Source organism: Canis lupus, chromosome 24 (assembly GCF_003254725.2).
Source record: "Canis lupus dingo isolate Sandy chromosome 24, ASM325472v2, whole genome shotgun sequence".
Classification (NCBI taxonomy): Eukaryota; Metazoa; Chordata; class Mammalia; order Carnivora; family Canidae; genus Canis; species Canis lupus.
The window spans coordinates 25,739,562-25,759,106 of NC_064266.1; the positions used below are offsets into that span (position 1 = coordinate 25,739,562).

The 19,545-nt window shown below is 40.6% G+C and overlaps 1 protein-coding gene across 7 annotated transcripts in view; it reads right to left on the reverse strand.

The window, feature by feature from the left end:
• Positions 1 to 10,848: 10,848 nt before the first annotated feature.
• The window catches only part of RBL1 (RB transcriptional corepressor like 1), a 58,743-nt gene continuing 50,046 nt past the window's right edge, over positions 10,849 to 19,545 (reverse strand). For 5 of the 7 annotated variants that reach the window (XM_035705333.2, XM_025470015.3, XM_035705335.2 and 2 more), the window contains 3 exons: positions 16,933 to 17,081; positions 14,378 to 14,542; positions 10,849 to 12,352 (listed from right to left, as the gene is read on the reverse strand). In XM_035705333.2, the coding sequence (XP_035561226.1) occupies positions 12,182 to 12,352; positions 14,378 to 14,542; positions 16,933 to 17,081 (485 nt within the window). In that variant the 3' untranslated portion in view covers positions 10,849 to 12,181. Of the gene's footprint in view, positions 12,353 to 14,377; positions 14,543 to 16,932; positions 17,082 to 19,545 lie in introns of those variants that run through there. The other 2 variants (XM_049100356.1, XM_049100355.1) reach the window with 1 other exon arrangement.

The following is a 19,545-nucleotide window of genomic DNA, read 5'->3' on the forward strand; positions in this document are numbered from 1 at the left end:
CCTCGTGTGTTTGCATCGGTGTCGTCTCCTTGGTGGTTTCTCGGATTCGCAATCTTGGGCACAACACTAGGATCCAGTCTAGCATTGAGCCTCGGCTTATGCTCTCTCTAAAATAAAGAAATAAAATATTTTTATTTATTTGAGAGAGAGAAAGAGCGTGAGTGGGGAGAGGGGCAGAGAGGGAATCAGACTCCCCATCAAGCAGATCAAGCAGGGAGCCTGATGTGGGACATGATCCCAGCCAGGACCCTGAGATCATGACCTGAGCCAAAGGCAGACACTTAACAAACCGATCACCCAGGCGCCCCTAAATAAATAAAATCTTTATTTTGTAAAAAGATTTTATTTATTTATTCATGAGAGACACACACACACAGAGAGGCAGAGACACAGGCAGAGGGAGAAGCAGGCTCCATGCAGGGAGCTCGATGCGGGACCCGATCCCGGGACTCTAGGATCACACCCTGGGCAGGCGCCAAACCACTGAGCCACCCAGGGATCCCCAATAAATAAAATCTTAAAAAAAAAAAAGAATAAACTGATTTACCACTGCCTGTTTAAAAAAACAAAAGTAAATTCTGACATGAAACAACATGAATGAACCTTGAGGACATTATGTCAAGTGAAATAATCCAGTCACAAAAAGACAAATATTTTATGATTCTATTTATGTGAGGTGTCTAGAGTAGTCTAACTCAAAAATTAGAGTGGTGGTTGCCAGGAATAGGGCAGGAAGGAGAAAAGGAAAGTTATTTAATGGGTAGAGAGTTTCAGTTTTGCAAGATGAAAAACATTTTGAAGATTGCACAACAATGGGAATGTATTTCTGTTTTTTTAAAGTAAACTCTACATCCAACATAGGGCTTAAACACATAACCCAGAGATCAAGAGTCACAAGCTCTCTTGATTGAGCCAACTAGCCACTCTTTAATTTCCAATTTAGGGATGTCTGGGTGGCTCAGCGGTTGAGCATCTGCCTTTGGCTCAGGGTGTGATCCCAGGAGTCCTGGAATCGACTCCCACATCTGGCTTCCTGCATGGAACCTGCTTTGCCCTCTGCCTCTCTCTGTGTCTTTCATGAATAAATAAAACTTTAAAAAAAAGAAATTTCCAATTTAGTATAAGTTTTTTTTTTTTTAAGATTTTATTTATTCATGAGAGACAGAGAGAGAAAGAGGCAGAGACAGACTGAGAAGCAGGATCCCCGTGGGGAGCCCGATGCAGGACTCTATCCCAAGACCAAGGATCACAACCTGAGCCAAAGACAGATAACTGCTGAGCTACCCAGGCATCCCTCTATAACAGTTTTATTTTTATTTTATTTATTTATTATTTATTATTTATTTTATTTTATTTTTATTTTTTATTTTTTGATTTTAATTTTAATTTTTATTTTATTTATTTTATTTATTTATTATTTTTTTATTTTTTATTACTTATTTATTTATTTTTATTTTTTATTTTTTATATATAACAGTTTTTTTTTTTTTTTTAAAGGAACCTTCCTCTGTTATGGAAAGTAGGAGATATCAGAGAAGGGAGTCCTTTTTTTTTTTTTTAAGATTTATTTATTTATTCATTCAGAGAGAGCGTGAGAGAGGCAGAGACACAGGCAGAGGGAGAAGCAGGCTCCATGCAGGAAGCCCTATGTGGGACTCGATCCTGGGTCTCCAGGATCACACCCCGGGCTGCAGGCGGCGCTAAACCGCTGCGCCACCAGGGCTGCCCTATATAACAGTTTTATTACAGGGTTTCATGAGACTTGAATCTGGCACGTAGAAAATGCTCTATACATATGAGGTATAATTATTATAAAAAGCATCCCTAAGCCTCTTTCTTCATTAATTTAACAAATGTCAATTTTCTATCTTCTTTAAAATATTTTTTAAAAAATATTTTATTTATTTATTCATGAGAGACAGAGAGAGAGAGGGAGAGAGAGAGAGAGAAAGAGAGAGAGAGGCAGAGACACAGGCAGAGGGAGAAGCAGGCTCCATGCAGGGACCCCTATGTGGGACTCCATCCTGGGACTCCAGGATCACGCCCCGGGCCGAAGGCAGGTGCTAAACCACTGAGCCACCCAGAGATCCCCCTCTATCTTCTTTAATGCATCATTCTACACTCTGGGAAAAACCACAGGGAAAAAAAAAGTACTACCTATATGGAGCTTATATATACTTCAAGTATATATTTGAATATATACATTTAGTAAATTATTCATTGTTGATTCAGATAATACACAAGTAGATCATAAGTTCTGAGAAGAAAAATAAAACAAACTAAGAGTATAGGAAAGACTGGTTGGTCTAGGAAGTGCTGTGACCTGACACTTGAAAAGAGACCCAAATGAAACAAGGGGCACTATGTGGTACTGTGGTATTTTTAGTATTTTTAACCACCTTTTATCATAATGTTATAAATAATGCTTGATCAATTTTGCAAACATTAGACTAACTCTGCAAAATTTATACCAAATTCTAATATCTGAAACACATTCAACCAAAAAAACCCACAAAACGCCCTATTTAATCTTTCCTTCTTTGGTGATAAAATAACATAATGACACATTCATATATTGGAACACAACCATTAGAATAGTCATAGAAGTATAATTTAGACACTACAATGATAAATCTGATATAGTGATATATATGATCCATTTTTTACTTGAAAATACATGATATATGCACTGAAAATGTCTAGCAAGATTTACAGCAAGAGGTGGCCACAATGTGGGGCAAATGTAACTTTTTTTTTAAGGTTCTTTTTCTTCTTCAAAGTAATCTCTATACCCTATGTGGGCTCAAACCCACAACCCCAAGATCAAGAGTTGCATACTTTGCAGACTGAGCCAGCCAAGCACCCCACAAAAGGAACTCCTATATGCTGCTGGTGGGATTCCAAAATGGTCCCCTTTTAAAAAGTACATGGCATTGTCTTATGAAGTTAAACATATACTTGCCATTTGGCTCAGCAATCCAACTCATAAAAGAATAAATGAGAAATAAAAAAAAAAGACATAAAAATATTTCTGTAAAAAGACTTGCGTGCAGATATTCATAATTATTAAGAGCACAAAACTGGAAAACACCCAAATGTCCATCAACAGGTGAATAGATAAACAAATTGTGGTATAATCTGTTAAATGACAAAATCAACCAAGTAAATTTGAAGATCTAACTGGCTTTATTAAATGATTCATGTATCAGGCATACTCTATCTAGCAAGTAGAGAGGTGTTCCAAGGATTAGTACAAAATGGAAAGGTTTTTTTTTGCTTCAAAATCAAAAGTTTTTATAGGAGGGTGGGGGGAAGAAAGTTATTAGTAGAAGAAAAGGATTGTTCCTGGCAAGGCTGCTTTTTAGGAGAAAGAGGAAAGTGTCTTATGCGGATTACCTTATTTCTCTTTGGGGGCAGAGAGGACACAGGTGGCAGGCTCACTGGTGGAAATTGAAAAATTGAAAATTTCCTGACCAGTTATTTTCTTTTTTAAAAGATTTATTTAGGGCGGCCCGGGTGGCTCAGTGGTTTAGTGCCGCCTTCGGCCCAGGGCGTGATCCTGGAGCCCCGGGATCAAGTCCCACGTCAGGTTCCCTGCATGGAGCCTGCTTCTCCCTCTGCCTGTGTCTCTGCCTCTCTCTCTTTCTGGGTCTCTCATGAATAAATAAATAAAATCTTAAAAAAAAAAAGATTTATTTATTCAAGAGAGACCCAGAGAGAGGCAGAGACACAGGCAGAAGGAGAAGCAGGCTCCTCGCGGGAGCCTGATGCGGGACTTGATCCTGGATCCCAGGATCCCAGGATCACGACCTGAGCCAAAGGTAAGCTGCCCAACCGCTGAGCCACCCGGACGTCCCTCCTGACCAGTTAAGACTACATTTCTAGGGGAGGTTGAAACTGCAGTTAGATTATGTATTAATTAAGCACTGGTTTGGGAACTCAATCTAAGTAACATCATTTGGGGCCTGTGTTTCCTTTTTCTTTCTTTCTTTCTTTTTTTTTTTTCTTTCTTTCTTTTTTTAAAACAATCCATAGTACAACAAATTGCTCAGCAATAGAAATTCTTTACACACACAACATGAATGAATCTCAGAAACATTATGCTGACAGAACTCAAATATTAAAGGTTATATACTGTGCACACATACATTTTATATGAAATTCTAGAAAAGGCAAAAGTACAGTGACAAAAAGATCAGAAACTGACTGATGAGAGTGTGTGGTGGGGAGGATGTGGGGAGGGCAGAGATCAGAGAGCACAAGAAGTTGTTTTGAAGTGGTGGAAATGTTCTATATATGGATTATAGTGGTAGTTATACAACTATATACAAGTACTAAAATTCATCAAATTGTATATTGAAAATGGGTACATCTTACTCTATGTAAGTTATACTTCAGTAAAGCTGGAAAAATTCATCATAACATATATAACTTAAGACTTAAACATTTTCCTTCATGTGAAAAATAACTAATAAATTTTTTTTTAAAGATTTTATTTTTAAATAATCTCTACACTCAACATGGGACTGGAACTCACAACCTTCAGATCAATAGTCACTAGCTGGCTCAGTTGGTGGAATGTGCAACTGTTGGTCTCAGGGTTGTGAGTTTGAGCCCCATGTGGGGCATAGAGTTTACTTAAAAATAAAATCTTTTGGGATCCCTGGGTGGCGCAGCAGTTTAGTGCCTGCCTTTGGCCCAGGGCATGATCCTGGAGACCTGAGATCGAATCCCACATCAGGACTCCCGGTGCATGGAGCCTGCTTCTCCCTCTGCCTATGTCTCTGCCTCTCTCTCTCTCTCTCTCTCTGTGTGACTATCATAAATTTAAAAAAATAAAATAAAATCTTTTAAGGGATGCCTGGGTGGCTCAGCGGTTGAGTGTCTGCCTTTGGCCTAGGGTGTGATCCTGGAGTCCTGTGATTGAGTCCCACGTCGGGCTCCCTGCATGGAGCCTGCTTCTCTCTCTGCCTATGTCTCTGCCTCTCTCTCTCTGTGTCTCTCATAAATAAATAAATAAAATCTTTAAAGAGAAAAAAATAAAATCTTTAAAAAGACATCTGACTGCCTTTGGCACAGGTCATGATCCTGGTGTCCTGGATCCAGCCCAGGGTCAGGGTCTCTGCTCAGCAGGGAGTCTGCTTCTCCCTCTGCCTCTCTCTCTGCCGCACCCCCCCACCCCAGCTTATGTGCACTCTCTCTCTCAAATAAAATCTTTAAAAAAAAGAAGACTTCTGAGTGGTGGAACTGTAGTGTTTTTGTCTTTTTGCTTTTTTTTTTAATTTTTTATTTTTTTAAAATTTATTTATGATAGTCACAGAGAGAGAGAGAGAGAGGCAGAGACACAGGCAGAGGGAGAAGCAGGCTCCATGCAGGGAGCCCAATGTGGGATTCGATCCCGGGTCTCCAGGATCGCGCCCTGGGCCAAAGGCAGGCGCCAAACCGCTGCGCCACCCAGGGATCCCTCTTTTTGCTTTTGTTTCATTTATGTATCTTCTAATTTCTGCACAATGTTATTTTCTATAATTATTTCCTGAAGTGATGATGAAGTCAGTAAACAGTGAAGTTCAATTTGGTTTAGTGGCACAGTGTCAGGGAAGTTATTTGAACCCGGAACTCCATACTCTTGGCCTTTATCCTCTTCTGCGGGCCTGAACCTCTTTGGTTAAGAACGGTCTGGGAAGCTTCACAAAACTGTGCACCACAGTATTGAATCTGTATAGTTAATAAATCCTCAACAGTGATTCTTTTTTTTTTTTTTTTTTTTGAGATTTTATTTACTTATTCATGAGAGACACAGAGAGAGAAAGGCAGAGGCACAGGCAGAGGGAGAAGCAGGCTCCATGCAGGGAGGCCAACATGGGACCCGATCCTGGGTCTCCAGGATCATGCCCCGGGCTGAAAGCAGAAGTGCTTAACTCTGGAGGCACACAGGCATTCCTCTTTTTTTTTTTTTTTTTTTTAAGATTCTATTTATTTATTCATGAGAGATACACACACAGAGAGGCAGAGAGACATAGGCAGAGGGAGAATCAGGCTCCATGGAGGAAGCCCAGTGTGGGACTCAATCCCGGGACTCCAGGATCACGCCATGAGTCAAAGGCAGATGCTCATCCACTGAGCCACCCAGGCGTCCCCATTTTCTTAATATATTAAGAGTCTGTCACTGATGCCAAATAACCTCACAGATGTATGAGCTACCCCACCTTGAATCTATTATCATTAATCCTTTCTGGAAAGTCATCCCTGACTGAGACCCCATACATACCGAGTTATGTGACTCTCGGTGGTTCCTCTTCTATCCCCACCACCAGTATCTTAAAGTGTACAGCTCTTCTTAAGTGTTTACTTAATTCAGGGATTGGCACTAGTGACATTTTGGGCTGGATCATTGTTATGGGGAGCTGTCCTGTGCACTGCAGATGTTTAGTAGCATTCCCATTCTACTCACTACATACTAGGTAGCATGCCTGTCCCCAAATTATGACAACCAAAAATGAAAACAAAAATGCCTCCAGTCATTGCCAAATGTCACTTAAGGTGACAAAATTACTCCAACTTTAAAACTACTAACCTAATTGTCTCTCAGACCAGTCTAACCATCCTCTAATCCATCCTTTGCACAGCTTCCAAATTTCTGAACCTTGCTATTCCAAGTATAGTCCTTGGACTAGCAACATTGACATTAAGGCAGCTTGTTAGAAAAGCAAATTGTTAGGTCCAATCTCAGATTTACTGAATTAGAATCTGAGTTTTAACAGGATTAACAATCCTTGGTGATTCCTATGCTCATTAAATTTGAAAAGCACTGGGCAGCCCGGTGGCTCAGCGGTTTAGCGCCGCCTTCAGCCCAGGGCATGATCTTGGAGACCCGGGATAGAGTTCCACGTTAGGCTCCCTGCATGGAGCCTGCTTCTCCCTCTGCCTGTGTCTCTGCCTCTCTCTCTGTATCTCTCATGAATACATAAATAAAATCTTAAAAAAATTTTTTTGAGAAGCACTACCGGGTCTCTAATTTGCTTGAGGGTAAATATCACTTGGAACAGAGGTAAACAAAATCCCTAGGTCTCTCCCCTGGAGAGATTATTATTCCATGGTCAAGGGCAGGACCTAGGAATCTGTATTGTTAACGTATGTCTCGGGTAATCCTTATCCTTGGGCAAGCTTGGGAACTGCAACTCTGAAATAAACATCAGGGATCCCTGGGTGGCTCAGTGGTTTAGTGCCTGCCTTTGGCCCAGGGCATGATCCTGGGGTCCGGGAATCAAGTCCCGTATCGGGCTTCTTGCGTGGAGCCTGCTTCTCCCTCTGCCTGTGTCTTTGCCTCTCTCTCTCTGACTCTCATGAATAAATAAAATCTTAAAAAAAAACCAAAAACATCAGATTTTGCCATTGTCCACCTAAAATTAAAATCTCTTTGAGGACTCTTCATGGTCTATAGTAGTGATTCTCAACCTTAGGTGCTTTCCTAGCAAGTATTTAGAAATCTTGATGCTAGACTGTTCCCCAAACCCATTAAAAACTCTAGGAGAGGGACCCATCTATTGGAGTTTTTCAAAGCTCCCCAGTTATGGCTAATATCTGGGAATGATCAAGCCTGATCTTAACCTGGACTAGAAAACCCAACTATTAAAAGCCCTGCTTCCTAAGCTTACTTTGTGTTGTATTTTTGCATATGTACACTATACTCCAGCCTCACTAATCCTTCACTGCAAATCCCAAATCTGTGATACACTCATGCCTCTGGGCCTTTCTACAGGCTGTGCTCTCTGAATGGCAAATAGTTATTCATCCCTAAGGACTAAATTACCACTTAGCTTCCCCTTTAGAGTGATTTTAGGGATGCCTGGGTGGCTCAGCAGTTAAGCATCTGACTTTGGCTCAGGTCTGTGATCCTGGAGTCCTGGATGGAGTCCAGCATCAGGCTCCCTGCATGGAGCCTGATCCTCCCTCCGCCTATGTTTCTGCCTTTCTCAATCTCATGAATGAATAAAATCCTAAAAAAAAAAAAAGTGATTTTAGAATTCCCTGACTTGCTCATTCCCTTCTGTATGCTAACATCATTCCTCTTTGAAGCTTTGAGAGAAAGAGTGAGAGAGTGCGCGCACGCCAGAGGGGGATGGAAACTCTCAAGGAGACTCCCCCCTTAGCACGGAGCCCTATGTGGGACTGGATCTCATGACTCCAAGATCATGACCTGAACAGAAATGAAGAATCCGACACTTAACCAAATGAGCTACCCAGGTGCCCCAACACCATCCTTCTGCGTAGAGCTCTATAAGTATTCTACAGTTGATTCTTTTTTTTTTTTTTTTTTTCTACAGTTGATTCTTGAACAACATAGGTTTGGGACTGTGTGGGTCCACGTAAAGCAGATTTTTTTTTGATACAGTACACTAACTGTAAATATATATTCCTTATGATTTTAACATTTTATTTTATTTATTTATTTTTTATTTAAATGTTTTTTTTTTTTTAAGATTTTATTTATTTATTCATGAGAGACACAGAGAGAGAGAGGCAGAGACACAGGCAGAGGGAGAAGCAGGCCCCATGCAGGGAGCCCGACGTGGGACTCGACCCTGGGACTCCAGAATCACACCCTGGGCTGAAGGCGGCACTAAACCCCTAGGCCACCAGTGCTGCCCATGATTTTAACATTTTAAAAAGATTAACTTAATTGTAAGAACGTAGTGTATAATACATATACAAAGTATGTGTTAACTGTTTAGGGTATTGGTAAGGGTTCTAGTCAGTAGGAGGCTATTAGTAATTAAGTTTTTGGCGGAGTTAAAAATTATACATGGCTTGACAGCGGGGTGTGAGGTATGTGTGTGGAGATGCTGGTGTCCCTAATCCCTGGTGTTCAAGGAACAACTATAGTAATGGGCTATAATTATCATATCCTGAGGATAGGAACTATGGCTGGTTTATTTTTATAGCCCTAGCACTTAGCTAAGGGCCAGGAGAATATAGTAGGCAGCTAGTAATGTTTTTGACTTAGTAAAAGTACTATAAAAGAAGAAAATAAAAAGAAAAAAAAAACAAGCATATTACCATCTTAAAAAAATCTGATTTAATATAACCTTTTTTTTAAAAAAAAAGATTGATTGATTGATTGATTTATTCATGATAGACAGAGAGAGAGGCAGAGACAGAGGCAGAGAGAGAAGCAGCCTCCTCACAGGGACTTGATCCCTGGACCCCAGGATCATGCCCTGTGCCAAAGGCAGATGCTCAAACACTGAGCCACCCAGGCATCCCAAAACCTTTTTTTTTTTTTTTAAGAATTTATTTATTTGAGAGAGAGAGAGAGCATATGAGACAGCACACAAGCAGAGGGAAGGGCAGAGGGAGAAGCAGACTCCCTACTGAGCAGGGAGCCTGAGTGGGGCTCAATCCCAGGACGCTGGGATCATAACCTGAGCCGAAGGCAGACACTTAACTGGGCCACCCACGTGTCCCTACATAAAAATCTTAATTAGGAAAGAACTTTATTTTTATTTATTTTTTAAAGATTTTATTTATTTATTCATAGAGACAGAAGCACAGGGAGAAGCAGGCATCATACAGAGAGCCTGATGTGGGACTCAATCCAGGGTCTCCAGGATCATGCCCTAGGCTGCAGGCGGCACTAAACCGCTGCGCCACCGGGGCCGCCCAGGAAAGAACTTTAAGCTGTGAGTCTCATCTGGAGAAATATGCCTGAAAGCACTCCTAAGAGAGAAATAAGTCCTTTCCTTTATTTATTTATTTTTATTATTTATTCCTGAGAATACACAGAGAGGAGACAGAGAGGCAGAGGCACAGGAGGAGGGGGAAGCAGGGCTCCATGCAGGGAGCCTGATGTGGGACTCGATCCAGGGTCTCCAGGGTCACGCCCTGGGATGAAGGCAGGTGCTAAACCGCTGAGCCACCCGGGCTGCCCCCTAAGAGAAATAAGCCCTTTCCTTAATTCAGTATCATAGTTTGCTTCACAAATTCATTCAGAAACCTTGAAGTCATCCTGTGTCTTTAATGTGTCTAAGGCATTTTTTGAATTGAGGTGAAACTCTTCAAATATAAAAAAAAATATTTTTTATTTTAATTTTTTAAAGATTTTATTTATTTATTCATGAAAGACACAGAGAGAGAGAGAGAGAGACAGGCAGAGGGAGAGGGAGAGGCAGGCTCCACGCAGGGAGCCTGATGTGAGACTCAATCCTGGGACTCCAGGATCACGCCCCCCGCCAAAGGCAGGCGCTACAACCACCATCTAGATCAAGTTCTTTTTTTTTTTTTAAAGATTTTTATTTATTTATTCATGATAGTCACACAGAGAGAGACAGAGAGGCAGAGACACAGGCAGAGGGAGAAGCAGGCTCCATGCAGGGAGCCCGACGTGGGATTTGATCCCGGGTCTCCAGGATCGCGCCCCGGGCCAGAGTCAGGCGCCAAACCGCTGCGCCACCCAGGGATCCCTAGATCAAGTTCTAAAATGTTTTCATCAACTCAAAAGAAAACACTATTCAAGCAGTTGGTCATTCCCCATTCTCTTCCTAGCTTTTAAGTTACACTAAGTATTTTAAATATAAGAAGCAGGTATTTGAGGGACGCCTGATGGCTCAGTGGTTGAGCGTCTGCCTTTAGCTCAGGGCATGATCCAGGAGTGCTGGATAGAGTCTCTCACAACAGGCTCCCTGCATGGAACCTGCTTTTCCCTCTGCCTATGTCTCTGCCTCTCTCTCTGTGTCTCTCACGAATAAATAAATAAAATCTTAAAATAAAAAAAGCAGGTATTTGAGAAGGTATAGGTTCTAGGTGGCTGCACAATTGCTTATAGTAATGCAGAAAAGAGCACAAATACAGTTTCTTTCAATATCTCAAAAACTCTAATGTTTTATTAGCTATTTTATGTACACTGATATCATGTCTTAAAAGCTGAAAAAACATATGCAGAGCTTCTTATATAGTCAATGTATAACTGCTCATGTATGTTTTCCACATTAATAACGAAGATGAAAATGACACAATAGTTAGAGCTACATAAAAATATATACAAGGACTTCAGACAAGTTTGATGTTATTTGGTTTACAACATGTGTAGATACTACACAAAAAAATGAGGATGTAATTTTCAGAAAAGTAAAATGTGACCAAAATCACTTTTCTTAAAATTTAAAAATAAAATTCCTGACAATTACAAATTTACAGCCAAATCTTAGACTAAATCGAATTAGCCAGGGTTAAACATGTTAAACATAAGTTAAACATTTTGTATTAAAAAAAATAAGGTTTGTAGTTTAAAAAACATACATTTCATAGCTTTCTCAAAATTAATTAAGAATGGTTTATCCATGTCCTTCCAGATTCTGGAAACACATTAGAAAAAGTGAATATTGAACAGCTGATTCTTTGGAAAGCTGCACCCAAGTACCCCTTTTATTAGATTGTGACATCAGCTAAGAGTGCTTATGGTTGGAAAGCAAGGAGTTTAGTAATGCATGGGCTGAGGTACAAATCTGCTTATGCTCAAGGAGAAAGGGCATGAGAAGGGAGCTAGACAAGCCAGAATGGTAACAGCACCTGTATGTGAGGTTGCCCAAATGGGTCAGAGACAAGCTAGTGTATCATCCTTTGGCCCAGGTGTTAAGGGAGCCAATCCCTATTCAATATACGTATATTATTTTTTAAGTAATTTCTATGCCCAACACGGGGCTCGAACTCATGACTTTGAGATCAAGAGTCTCACATTCTATCAGCCAGGTGCTCCCCTACTCAGTATTAAATGGAGAACAGAGATATCTCAAAGCATGTTTACCAAAAACAGATGATTTACCTTCATGTTACAAAGCACAGGAGGAAACATGTGATTATTTTCAAAAGTGAGCTAAAAAATTATGAGGTATCTCCTTACTTCATCTTAAAAACTAAGCCAAGAAATAGATATTTAAAAAATTCTATAACTATTAAAATGTTTAAAAGGCACTTGAAATAATTGCTTTCCAATCCAACTCAAAATACACTGTCAACTACATTTTGGAAAATTGTAAAAAAAAAAAAAAATAAGCACATAATTTTGGTGCAATTTTTCTTTTAACTCAGTGATACTTTCCATCTACAGGGCTGAAAGTTTTGAAGGACAGAGCCCCAACTTTCTGCCATCTCAAAGTGCTTTTTATCATAGAAACAGGAAGGGCATTCAATGATTTGCTCTTTCACTGACAACATCCTGTAGTCGTTTAAGCAAAACATCATCATTTTCTTGACAGAGGCGTTTGGCAGGTGATTCCGCATCACCATCGATGGTTATTGCTCGCTTCTTGGTTCTTTGTTCACCCTGCCGTATCATATTGTTGATATCTTTCAAACTCTGCAAAAATAGAGGACACATGTGAGTAAAAGGGGAAAAAAGAGGAAACAGCAGCAAAGCACTAAGCTGTTTCTTCCTGCACTTTATCCAAAGCTAAACAGTAGGGTAGAGAATTTATTTTTTTAAGATTTTTATTTATTTGAGAGAGACTGAGCATGTGAGCATGAGTGGGGGAGGAGCTGAGGGAGAAGAGCAGAGGGAAGGGAAAAGCAGGCTCCCGCTGAGCAGGGAGCCCAATGTGGGGCTCGATCCCTGGACTCCAGGATCATGACCTGAGTCGAAGTCAGCCACTTAACTGACTGAGCCACCCCGGTACCCCGAGATTTATTTTTAAAAAATTTTTAAGTAATCTCTACACCCAACATGGAACTTGAACTCACAACTTGAGATTAATAAGAGTTGCATGCTCCACTGACTGAGCCAGCCAGGCAGGCTCCCCAGAGATTATTTTTTTTAATCTAGGCCAACCTAAAAAGGATGATTAGAACACATCTAGTGGCTTTAAAAACTGGATTTGCCCTATTAGGAATGCAACTCTCAAGCCTTACCCTAAAACCTACTGAATCAGATACTCTGGGGACAGGTTCCAGGAATCTATGTTTAATCAAGCCCTTCAGGTGATTCTAAACTCCCTTAAAGTTTGAAATCCTCCTCCTAGAGCAATGCTTTTTAAGCTTTAATGTGCTTATTAATCATCTGTGGATCCTGTTTAAAATGCAGATTCAGAATCAGTAGGGGTGGCTTGAAGCTTGAGATCCTGTTTTTGTTTTTGTTTTTTTTTAAAGATTTTATTTATTTATTTGACAGAGAGATAAAGAGCATAAGCAGAGGGAGCAGCAGAGGGAGAGGGAAAAGCAGGTTCCCTGCTTAGCAGGAAGTATGACACAGGGCTTAATCATAGAGCCAAAGGCAGAGGACGAATGAGCCACCTACGCACCCCTGGGTTCCTGCCTTTTTTTTAAACATGCTCCCAGGAGATGTTGATGTTGTTGATCTATAAACTACATTCTGAGAGCAAGGTCTTAGAGAAGTGGTTCCTGAATGCTGTGGATCATAACTGTCAAGTGAACCATCCTGCCAGAGCTTTGGGTTTCAGCAGGTCTATCAGACAGCTGTGTTCAAGAAGCACCCCTGGTGATTCTGATCTATGGTACTGATATCACTGCCTGAGAAGTCAATTGGTCCCATCTTTGATTTCATGCAAGAATCTCTTCTAAAAATCCTTTCAGGAAAACCAACTTCTATGAAGAGGAAATGCAGGTCTGTGAAGTATTGTATTTTAGTCAGGTTGGCTTCTGGAGACATACTAAACATATCTGCTTGATAGCTTTTCAAATGTCTGAAAACAACAATCATGTAACTATGACATCTTCATCACTGCATGGAAGTTAAGATGGGAATAACCACAGAACTGTCTGTATAAATATGAGAAGGCCTCTATTTTCAGACTTTTCGCTATCCCATTCATCAAATGAACTTTTACTTCCAAAGCCTTTCTTTAAAGTTAATATTCCTTGTGTCTGACCAGTTACAACTGCTGCCTTATATGTCCTTTCTCAAGATCATGCTTAAGCAGATCATGCTTAAGACACTGGAGTCTTGCAGTGACTTCTCCAGTATATTGATAGTAATGTATCAAACTGTCTCAATTGAACATACTGCTCTTGATCACAGGAAACCTGCCACAGTAACAGTTCATATTTATTGGTAGTAACTTTGCAGGCAAAGAGCAAGATAAAAGATTACTTTTTTTTTTTTTTTTTTAAGATTTTATTTATTTATTCATGAGAGACACAGAGAGAGGCAGAGACACAGGCAGAGGAAGAAGCAGGCTCCATGCAGGGAAGGGAGCCTGACTTGGGACTTGATCCTGGGTCTCCAAGATCATGCCCTGGACTGAAGGCGGTGCTAAACCACTGAGCTACGGGGGCTGCCCAAGATTAAAGATTACTAACTATTAATCTGAAATCCAGTTTTTAACACATGCACATAGGTTGTTTTGGAGTAAGTTTGTGTGCACCTTACCTTAGAAGGGCTGCCATTGAACTTATATAGCAGAGCACTCCTTGGTGTAAGGCCTGACCCATTCTTATGTGGGGAAACATAAATGGAGTGTTGCTGGGAAATGCGGCGTGGTGAGCCTGGTTGTTGCTTAATATGTGGAAAAGGAGAGAGAGGTGGAGCTTCCATCTGAAATAATCAAAAGTAAATTTTTGTAAGTTTAAGTTTCTTTTTGTGAATCCCACCATATTTTTATTCTTTTTTTTATTTTTTATAAGTAGGCTTCATTCCCAACATGGGGCTTGAACTCACAAACCCAAAATCAAGACTTGCATCCTCTACCAAATGAGCCAGCCAAGCACTCTCATAGTTTTATTCTTATTGACATTTCTTAGTTAGGTGTCAGCTATACTATAAGAGTTTATGGCTGAAAAAAGTAAAGACATGGTCAATTACTTCTTTGTTTTTCAACAATTACTAACAAATAAACTAACGTTTATTTCCACGTATCTTTTAGGAACTCCTTTTTTTTTTTTTAATTTTTATTTATTTATGATAGTCACAAGAGAAAGAGAGAGAGAGGCAGAGACACAGGGAGAGGGAGAAGCAGGCTCCATGCACCGGGAGCCCGACGTGGGATTCGATCCCGGGTCTCCAGGATCGCGCCCTGGGCCAAAGGCAGGCGCTAAACCGCTGCGCCACCCAGGGATCCCTCTTTTAGGAACTCCTGAAGAATTCTGAGACACCCAGAAGTGGTAAGTCAGCAGCATAGGAACCTCTTGTCCATGCAAAGAAAGTAGAAGCAAAGTAATCAATGTCCTAACACAATAACAATCTCCCTCTGTCTCTACACACACATACACACACATACACACAGACATACACACCCTATAACCAAAGCAGTAGCAGAGGGGGAAAAAAAAGAGACAGCAATCTATGAACCAGCAGGATAAGTCCAACATGGAACAAATCTGTTACTGAAACGGTTAAGATTTTATTTTATTTTATTTTTTAAAATTTTATTTGTTTATTCATGAGAGACACAGAGAGAGAGAGAGAGGCAGAGACACAGGCCGAGGGAGAAGCAGGCTCCATGCAGGGAGCCCGATGCGGGACTTGATCCTGGGACTCCAGGATCACGCCCCGGGCTGAAGGCCGGTGCTAAACCACTGGGCCACCAGGGCTGCCCTGGTTAAGATTTTATATTGAAATGTGAATGACTTAGAAATAGAATTAGGGGAGCAGGTACTACACTTTTTTTTTTTTTTTAAGATTTTATTCATTCATTCATGAGACACACACAGAGAGGCAAAGACATAGGCAGAGGGAGAAGCAGGCTCCTTGAGCCTGATGTGGGACTCGATCCCAAGACCCTGGGATCATAGCCTGAGCAAAGGCAGACACTCAATCACTGAGCCACCCAGGTGACCCTGGAGATGGCTCCTTAATTAATAATTTCGTTCATCATCTTCACTTGAAGCTAATAAACTAATTTTTTTAAAGTAGGCCCCATGCGCAGTGTTGAGTCCAACATGGGACTTGGACTCACAACCCTGAGATCAAGATCTGAGTTGAAATTAGGAGTCAGACACTTAAATGAGCCACCCAGGCACCCCTAATAAAACTAGTTTCAATTGACTAGTGACAGACATACTCATGATAGGGGGAGGTGAAACTGATGGAACTGAATGAACAGTCATAGCCTCTGAGAATAGTCACAGGCCACATTCCTTAAAAGGGACAAAGACAGAAATGTAAAGAGAGATACAAATACACATATATGGCTACTGGCTAGATGCAGTTTCGACTACGTCCCTCTACAACTAATGTCCACTCTCTTGGGAAACAACCTCAGCTTATATGCTGGTAATAGTTTTTTATTTTTATTTTTATTTTTAAATTTTTATTTATGATAGTCACAGAGAGAGAGAGAGAGAGGCAGAGACACAGGCAGAGGGAGAAAGTTTTTTTGTTTTTTAAAGATTTATTTATTCATGAGAGACACAGAGAGAGGCAGAGACACAGGCAGAGGGAGAAGCAGGCTCCACGCAGGGAGCCCAATGTGGGACTCGATCCTGGGACCCTAGGATTACTCCCTGAGCCCAAGGCAGATGCTCAACTGCTGAGATACCCAGGCGTCCCAACATTGGTAATACTTTTACAGGCATTCTTGTACTTCCAAATCTGCACAAAAATATCTTAGTGTTGCCTCTATTAATGATTCAGGCCTATTTATGTCCTTTTCTCTTTATCTTGAGCAAAATAGTTATCTCGTATATAAATATAACAACAGAAATCAAAAACAAGAGAAAAAAATTACCAGAATTGTTTTCATTTTTCCATATTCTCATCTAGTACTTGCCTGTATGTTAACGTAATTCCCAGCAACATAATCATAGTATGGATAAAATTTCCATGATTTCCTCTGGTCTGTATTGTATCACTGTCTTAATCACTCTTTGATTAATTACTAGCATTTTTTTCCCTCCTATATATCAGTGGAAATGCTTATCTAGTAAACTCACAGTAATCCAACTATGACTACAAATATTCATATAGTAGTAAAATATAGAACGTACCACATGGTCCTGATTTGACAAATCGTATTTCAGTGCAAATGACTTCACTCTTGCTACATATATTGTATTGTAAAATTTGATAAGATCACCTCTTTCCTCTTTCACTGGTCCACTGGAACAGTCAGGTGTTTTTGTAGCATCTTCCAAGTCTGTTAAAAGAATTCAGTGTTAGAACAGATGCACTTTATTTATTAATTTTTTTTGTTGGAGTTCAATTTGCCAACATATAGCATAACACCCAGTGCTCATCCCATCAAGTGCTCCCCTCAGTGCCTGTCACCCAGTCACCCCCACCCCCCGCCCACCTCCCTTTCCACCATCCCTTGTTCGTTTCCCAGAGTTAGGAGTCTCTCATGTTCTGTCTCCCTCTCTGATATTTCCCACTCATTTTTTTCTCCTTTCCCCTTTATTTCCTTTCACTATTTTTTATATTCCCCAAATGAATGAGATCATATAATGTTTGTCCTTCTCCGATTGATTTATTTCACTCAGCATAATACCCTCCAGTTCAAACAGATGCACTTTAATATGTATATAGATCTGAATTACAACTCTCTCTACAACAAAAAAGTAAACACAAATCTCTATGTAAAGCAATTCATGTTTTTATTTTTTTAAATATTTTATTTATTTATTCATGAAAGACACACACACACACACACACACACACACAGAGAGAGAGAGAGGCGCAGAGAGACAGGCAGAGGGAGAAGCAGGCTCCATGTAGGGAGCCCGATGTGGGACTCGATCCCGGGTCTCCAGGATCACGCCCTGGGCTGAAGGCGGTGCTATACTGCTATCCACCCGGGCTGCCCAATTAATGTTTTTAGAAAGGGTTCAGAAATCTATCTAAATTATGTATAAATTAAATTGGAATCTTGAGAAATGCAAGTATGTAAACTTAGGCTACTACTCTTTTTCTATAAATATTACTTCAGCAAGAATGTTTTTACAACCATACCTTTTGAGCTCATGGTCACTGGTTGCCAGAGGGCACCAGCCCTGGGTGAGGGTTTAGCTAAATTGAGCTCCAACGTATGGGTGGCAGTGGCAAATCATGAGCTCTGGGTAACAAAAGGCCTGCAGATAGTCATAATGGCTCTTTGAGAAAGGTGGAAAGACTAAAAGGTAAAGCATATCCTTATAGATGAAGAAAGAAGCAAGATGAATTGCCTGTATTTATTTTTCTGTAATACATGGCAGGTAAGAAGTGTTCTAAGAGCCTTATTTTCCCCAAGCACAACAGGAACCTTGGTGCTCAGTTTATAGTTAGTTTCCTAGGTTATAAAATGATAGCTTATCTTGAGGTGCTTTACTATTTTTTTTTTTAATCTTTATTTATTTATGATCGTCACAGAGAGAGAGAGAGAGGCAGAGACACAGGCAGAGGGAGAAGCAGGCTCCATGCACCGGGAGCCTGATGTGGGATTCGATCCCGGGTCTCCAGGATCGCGCCCCGGGCCAAAGGCAGGCGCCAAACCGCTGCGCCACCCAGGGATCCCGGTGCTTTACTATTTATTGTGTAACTCTGGGACAGCTTATGATACCATGCAGAAATTTACCCTACTCTTTCTTTGCAAGAGTATTACAAACCATTACAAGACAATTACAAATCATTCTACTTGAACATGTAAGAATCATCTGCTTATGGGAGCTAAGAAAACCACTGAAAATTGAAAATAATTCAGCAAAGGGACACCTGGGTGGCTCAGTCAGTTGAGTGTCCGCCTTTGGCTCAGGTCATGATCTCAGAGTCCTGGGATCAGCAGCTTAGGGCTCCTTGCTAAGCCGGGAGTCTGCCTCCCCTATATCCTCTCCCTCCCTACTTGTGCTCTGTCTCAAATAAATAAAGACTAAAAAAATAAAAATAATTGAGTATATGAAGAAAAGTTTTTTTTTCTTTTTTTTAAGACTTTATTTATTAATGAGAGACAGAGAGAGAGAGAGAGAGAGAGAGGGAGGCGCGCAGAGACATAGGCAGAGGGAGAAGCAGGCTTCATGCAGGGAGCCCAGCCTGATGCTGGACTTGATCCTGGGACTCCGGGATCAGGCCCTGAACCAAAAGCAGATGCTGAACTCCTGAGCCACCCAGGATTCCCTGAAGAAAAGTTTTCATTCTCATTTTAGTATATGTGCTGCCGAAGCGAGTAAATTTTTATTCTCAATACACTAGACTGCAAACACTGCAGACATAGATAAAAGCACTACAAAGTACTTTTAAAAAAGCCAAAGAGCCAAAGGCATCTTAGGAAAACTAGAAAACTCAAGCATGGTCCAAGGGCCAAGCAGCCCCATGGAATCAGAAATCGCAGTCACAATTTGGATACCTTTTTCACTCTTGTATTTTTTTAAATTAATTTTTAAAAAGATTTATTTGAGAGACAGAGGACACATGCACGAGCCGCAGGAGAGGGAGACAATCTCAAGCAAACCCTCTGCTGAGGAACCCAACATGGGGCTTGATCCTGTAACCTAAGATCACAACCTAAGCTGAAATCAGAAATTAGATGCTTAACTGACCAAGCCACCTGGGCACCCCTTGACTTTTTTTTTTAAGTTTATTTATTTTTAGCAATCTCTATGCCCAGTGTGGGGCTGGAACTCACAACTCTG